This window comes from Phoenix dactylifera, chromosome 8 (assembly GCF_009389715.1).
Source record: "Phoenix dactylifera cultivar Barhee BC4 chromosome 8, palm_55x_up_171113_PBpolish2nd_filt_p, whole genome shotgun sequence".
Classification (NCBI taxonomy): Eukaryota; Viridiplantae; Streptophyta; class Magnoliopsida; order Arecales; family Arecaceae; genus Phoenix; species Phoenix dactylifera.
The window spans coordinates 19,002,862-19,009,227 of NC_052399.1; the positions used below are offsets into that span (position 1 = coordinate 19,002,862).

Sequence of the window (6,366 nt, forward strand, 5' to 3'; positions counted from 1 at the left end):
AGGGGAGGGGAGGGGCGGGAAGAGTATGATAATAACATCATTTAAAATTTTTATTTTATTTTTAATTAATATAAATATGATTTTTTTAATAGCGTTAGAACAACTGTTATATTAGGGTATTTGTACAATAACAGAGTTTTACGAGAGTATACATGCAAATATCAATTTTGAAAGTGTATTCATACAAAATTCGATATTTAGAAAGGTATCCATGTAAAAAATCCTATATTTATTTATTAAGTAGGTATGAATTATATAAAAATTATAGTTGATATTCTTAATTTGAATATTTATATATTAAAATTTTGAAATGAATAAAAAAATAATTTTAGGTTTTGGATTTTAATTTTGATTTTATGGTTTTTATCGGTGGTAATTATAGCCATTTTTTTTAAAAAAATTCAGAAATCATTCCGTTTTGGTTTAGGCTTCGGGGCGACGATGACTTTCAAGTTTGATTTCGATTTTTTCGCTAATCGAATTCATCTTGCTGACATCTCTAGATCCAATGGTGGATCTGCACCAAGTGAATCCTTCTTTCGCGCGAAAGATACAGCCCCTATCCAAGGATTTGCCCGCGGCGATCCATGGCCGTCTGGTGAAGACGCATGGTCGTTATTTTCTTCAATCTCGAATCGGAACGCAAGTTACCTTCGGATAGATGAACCAAAAAATTTTCCCAGCAGAAAGTTTTGCCACTTCCCACACACCGCATCCATCTCTTCGTCGGAGAAAACCACCGCATCGGAGAAACGCTTCTCCAAAACCAGTTATCTGCTCCGCCGTCATCTTCCGAGTTTCCCCCTTACTCACATCACCTCCTTCCTTGTATCACCTTCACCCAAACTTTCTTACCAGAACCAGTACCATCGGCGACCTTCCTCTGTTCCTCAGACTCCCGAGTCTCCGAGTTGCTACCTGATCGTGGGCAATCTCCACATCCGCTGGTTCCTGATCCGGAAGGTTTTCTTTGTACGATCGCTTATCGCAGATTGTTCCGGCCGGCCATTCTCCACCATTGCTGTTCTAGATATTTACGAGGGACATGCTGAGGTGATTCAGAGACCAGATGTTAATCTTCCCTAGGTTTGCAGTTCTTCACGGCACAGCGTGTCCCTGGCTAAGCTTATCATGATATAGACCTTTCGCTTCATATTTGAACTTCAACTGGTTTCTTTCACCAAGTGTTCCTCTGCTCTTCTTTGTCACAGACTAAGATACTGTCGCTGAATAATGCCGGATGTTCTCTGGAGGGAGAGCCCATAATCTCAGATGAAGATATGATGAGCTTATAAAGGAAAAACTAATAGATATGGAAGAAATCTATACAAAACACTGCTGATTCTTACATATTCGGACTAGAAAAACATCTATCCAGTCAAAACAAGAAGAGGGGCGTTACACTGAAAGCTGGGGATGAGAGTCGAAAAAGGTCTTTGGAAGGACAAGCAAACATTTGGGAGCCTTTTGGAACTGGTTATCATTAACGTCCGATTCTGGGAGGACACATGGCTTGGCACGATACCACTTGCATCTATATGCTGCGGCCTTGAAACAAAACTGCTCGGTTGCCTCTCAATGGTGCAGGCGAGCTCTGAATTGGAACATCAAACGTAGAGGCCCCTTTGACTAGACAGCGAGAGAACCAGCTGGAGATAACTTCGGGGTAGTCTTACATCTATTAGACCAGCTCGGATTGGGGATGCTCAATATGGAAGCTCACTCAAAATGACATCTTCTCAGTAGACTCATGTTACAAATTTATTAGTGATGGTGGCCTCAAATGCCCATATCGTATATTTTCACTAAAAAAGAAATATATTTTGGAGAAATCTCTCTCTAATGTTTCTTGTAGATATCGTCGTCCCTATTGCCACCGTTTTTTGTCGGTTTTCTTTGGTATTTTCAGTTTAATTCATCAAATCCTTACTAAGGAAAGAGGTTTATCCTTAGCAAGAAATGGTTTGCAAATCATCAAACGAAATAAACATTTTGCGAGGGGCTTCTCCTCTTTCTTTCCATTCAACTTAAAGGAATAGTAAGGGTCTTCCACTCGCGTTTCCTTGTATAACACGAACTTTGAAGTCTTCCAGCTCTCAATGCAGCTCGGTTGGTGCACTGGTGGTGAACCACAAGCCACTCTTGCCTCCTATGGTTAGCTGTGTACCATTCAGGAAACTCATGGTGAAATCCAGTTGATGTATTTCTGAGAGATCATAGATGGTACCTAGTGCTCCTAGGTGACCAACATTTACCCCCCTTCTTACAAGATTCAAGATCTTCTGCCTATATATGCTCCCAGAATTACCACATAATGAAATGGGCCAAATAAGAACTTCACTACTCTACAAAATTATTTGTCTTATGCCCATCTACATTTTTAGCACATGCACCGAAGGAAATAGCTAATTTCTTTTAGCATCTAGAAATAAGACACAATAGCGTCTTAAGGAAAGGCAAGGATCATAGCAGAAAAGGAAGCGAAAAAAAGGAGCAAAAAAGAGGGCAAGGTTCTTTGAAAAGCCCTAGGAGTATCCTAGCCTGCACGATTTAGACCAAATGCAGATATAAAATCCTTGTTAAAACCACTAGAAAAAGATCTTGGCCCAAACAAATGCATATATATACATTTAAACCCTCAAACCACCAGACATAGTTAACACCCTTCTTAAACAAAATAACTCAGGAGCGATCTTACTTAGAAAATTTCAAGAGGTCAGCCTCACAGCCAAGATGCTGCAATGGGAACCTTTGAACTGATGAACCCATGTCCATGAGCTGAGATAATGGGTTGCATTTGCTCTGGATGAGGTGGTCCAGGTTCTGGTGGGACGCAAGGAGCTTGTCCAAGATTGACCAATCTCCAGTGAACCTCTCGTGTGGGAGATGCCCTCCACCATTACCCGATGTCAGCTTCATGAGATTCTGGGAGCACTCGAGGTCGAGAGCGTTCATGGAGACCGGAGACATGAGAGGAGGGATGGTGGATTCAGAGCTCAGCAGCTGCGGAAGATGCATGCTGTTGTCAAAGGAGAAGTTGCACGGCAGCTGGAAGTTCTGCTTCTGCTCCATGGAAACATACCCGTTTGCCCTCAAGGGATCAAGCAGGTCATCTTCGAGTATGGCTTCGGGAGGGAAGCCGCGCTGATGGTTTTTCTTTTTGAATACCCTACAAACAACCCATCCATCTTCCTGCAGTAAAAATATAGAGGAACAACTAGTCTCATAAAATTTTAGCATAAGGGTTAGGATGGGAAAAAAATGGAGATATCATTTATTTTTGAGTGAATACGAGGAATGCTGCTGCAGATTATTATGAAGGTTTCAAATAATAAAGTTAAAGGGAAACATGCATAGAACCTCTAGCTTCACCCAAGGAGACTGCCGTTTAAGAGAGTCGAGAACTTTAGGAAGATGGATACAGTGAGAAGATACAGCTCATAAAACAAATGGACAAAGACAAAACCTCCAAGAAAACAACAAAGATAAGCATAGAAAAAAGCATCGAAACAAGATCAAAGACCACAGACCAAAACCAGTGTAAAGTTCAGCTGGGTTAGTTAAGTTTCAGTTAAAACAGTGCTCAACTTTCTCAATACACATCATCTGAATAAATAGGGTATTTTTTGGCTTATTTTCCCACTGTATGTTCTCTGATATAATTAGGACCACTCTGATGAAAAAAGGAGGGAGGAAAAAGGAAAGATAATGGTAACTAGAGAGTAACATAATGACTGCACAAATATGTTGGGTAAATCTATGGACTATTATTGATGATCTAGGGTTTCTTGTGCCAACTGTAGTGATATATCATGTATTTTAGTTTATTACCATCAACATAACTCAAAGTAAGCGGTGCATCTGTAAGAGAGTCATACCCCTAGGTTTAAGTCCTTAGGTTGCAACAAGAAATGAAAAAAAGAAAAGATCCAGCCATGCATCAGAAGGAATAGATTGCCGTTGCTAGGCTTGGAAGAACCGATTTATGATACCTGGACCTCTGTACTTTCATCATCAAGGCGGTACTCATGCATGATCCAGTCAGTCTTCTGGCCATGAGGTGCTCTCCCGGTGTAGAAGACTAGGGTTTTCCTCATGCCAATCCTCTTTGAGTTGCTGAGGTGGATAGATTTATCCCTCCCTGTTGCTTTCCAGAAACCGGCAGTTGTCGCCCTGTTGGTGCGTGTTCCGGTTGGGTATTTCTTGTCTTTGTGGCTGAAGAAGTACCACTCATTTTGAGGCCCGGATCCAATTCTACACTTGTCTGCATGACATCAGTAACCATTTAGCTTCAGTTATGAACATGGAGTGAACTATAATAGCTCCATGAGTTCATATTGTAAAGTTTTGTCTTCTAAGGTGTTATGGAGGTAACAAATCAACAATCAATAGAAGATTACCCTCCCTTGAGCAGCTAAAATAGGATTAAACACTGACAATCTTGGGCATCTGCCATTAATCTTTACACAAATCATCCTAAACCACCACCCCCCAACCCACCAACACGCGCACACACACGCATAAAAAAAAGAGGAAGAAGAAGGATCTTTATATAGATCATATTAGACGAGGAGTAATTAACATGGAAGAACAAAATATCTAACCTTTAAGATCCCATGGTTCGAGTTTGTTAAGATCCACATCTCTTATAACATCAAGATCTATAGCTTCATAGGCCACTTTCTTCCGCAAGTAATAGTAGAGGAGTTCCTCATCTGTTGGGTGGAATCGGAAGCCCGGAGGCACGGTGAGCTGCCCGTTGCCTGGAAGCATAATTGCCTACTCTATGATCTGAAAACATAAGCAATGGGAACCATAAAAAGTAGAGAGAAGAGTTGGAATATGTATCAGAAAACTAATTACTTAATTTTTCGAGTTGTATTACAATGGAAGGAAGAGATGACTACATTTTCTACCACATCACATATGGCTTAGATGTTAGTCATGGAGAATAACCTACTTTTCATATTCTCTCCGCATAAAACTCAGGGAATAAAAAAAAAAAAAAGAACTCAGACAGAAGGGAAACAAACCTTGAAATTAGAAGAGAAGGGCTTCTTCTCTTCTCAGCAGCAGCAGCAGCAGCAGCAAAGGACGGACAAGAAAGCCAAGAGGGAAAGGAAGCTCTTGGCTTGATGTTCAAGAAGATGGGTTTTAAGGGAGAGGAGTTAGGGTTAAGATAATCTTGCGACCCGGCTAGAAAAACAAATAAAATATAATTAAAACAGAAGAAGGTGGGGGGCTAGATGTAATTATAGCTGTTAAGAATATAACTATAGGCCTACAGTCAGAGGGCATGGGTTTTGGATTTTTCTGTGGAGTCTAATGAGAAGAAGGGGAGTTGTCTGTTGAATAGGGGACCTGCCCCAAAATCGCCTCATAAGGAGTAGGGAGATGTCCAGAACTGACAAGGGAAAAGAGGATCCAGATAAATCATGCAGTGGCCTTTTCATGTGACAGACTCAGAGGGAATGAGGGAATCACAACTCTCATTCCACATTCCCTTTCTATTCTCTATTCCTCTTCTATTCCCATCTTTGCAACCCTATTTTATTCATAATTTCCTTCCCTCATGCAGATCTGAAGTTTCCCCTTATTTTATTTCTTCCTAGGGAACGATGGAAGGAAAGTTCAAAAGTGCCCACTTGGATCAGATGTGGCCCTTTTGTTGAAGGCGAGTCCCTGGTATAATCCTGAAATCACTGTTTTACCCTTTCCTTGTTTTCCCTTCTTTGATCCTGGTCCAGTTTAATTAACCTAAATCCAATTTAAGCTAGTTTTGAATTTGAGCTTTTGGCCTAGATCCAACCTAATTGTTTGGCCAAGTTGAGTCTCCTTTAAGGATGTGACTAGGTCGGAGTCAAAGTGGTTAGATTTGGTATTTTGAGCTGGCTCTTGTTGGGTTATTTGAATGCAATCGAGTTGTTTATGATATAGATAATGTTTTACATAAAAAAAAAAGCGATATAGTAAATAATGTTATGATCAACACCCAACTTGACCAAAGTCTAGGTCTCAAACTGAGCTACTCTAATAGTTTTGGTCCACCTCTATTGCATGAATTATACATATATAACAATCATTATATACATGTTACAAATATTATAACAATGCTATACGATGGTTGCAACAATTATCATCTATCATTGTCGTATCAATTTCCATTTTGCATGTGCCATATAGTATGGTTTAGTTTTTTAAAAAAAGAAATGATATCGTTGAATCCAAGAGTATGTACAATAATTTCACATTTGTATAATAAATTGCTATTTGTGACTTGTGGCATGTAACAATAGTATCAAATCAATGTTTTGATTAAAAACTAGGTCCCTATAATCTTTTGCTTGACAATGAAAACAACTAATC

General features: G+C 39.8%; 1 protein-coding gene across 1 annotated transcript; it reads right to left on the bottom strand.

Annotated features, from left to right (window-relative positions):
* Window positions 1-2,394: 2,394 nt before the first annotated feature.
* LOC103702985 (protein SOMBRERO-like) lies at window positions 2,395-5,241 on the bottom strand. Its single transcript, XM_008785661.3, has 4 exons — window positions 5,034-5,241; window positions 4,605-4,791; window positions 3,993-4,264; window positions 2,395-3,192 (listed from the first exon to the last, which is right to left on the bottom strand). The coding sequence occupies exons 2-4, from the start codon at window positions 4,771-4,773 to the stop codon at window positions 2,695-2,697; spliced, it is 939 nt and encodes a 312-aa protein (XP_008783883.2). The 5' UTR covers window positions 4,774-4,791; window positions 5,034-5,241; the 3' UTR covers window positions 2,395-2,694.
* Between the last annotated feature and the right edge of the window lie 1,125 nt (window positions 5,242-6,366).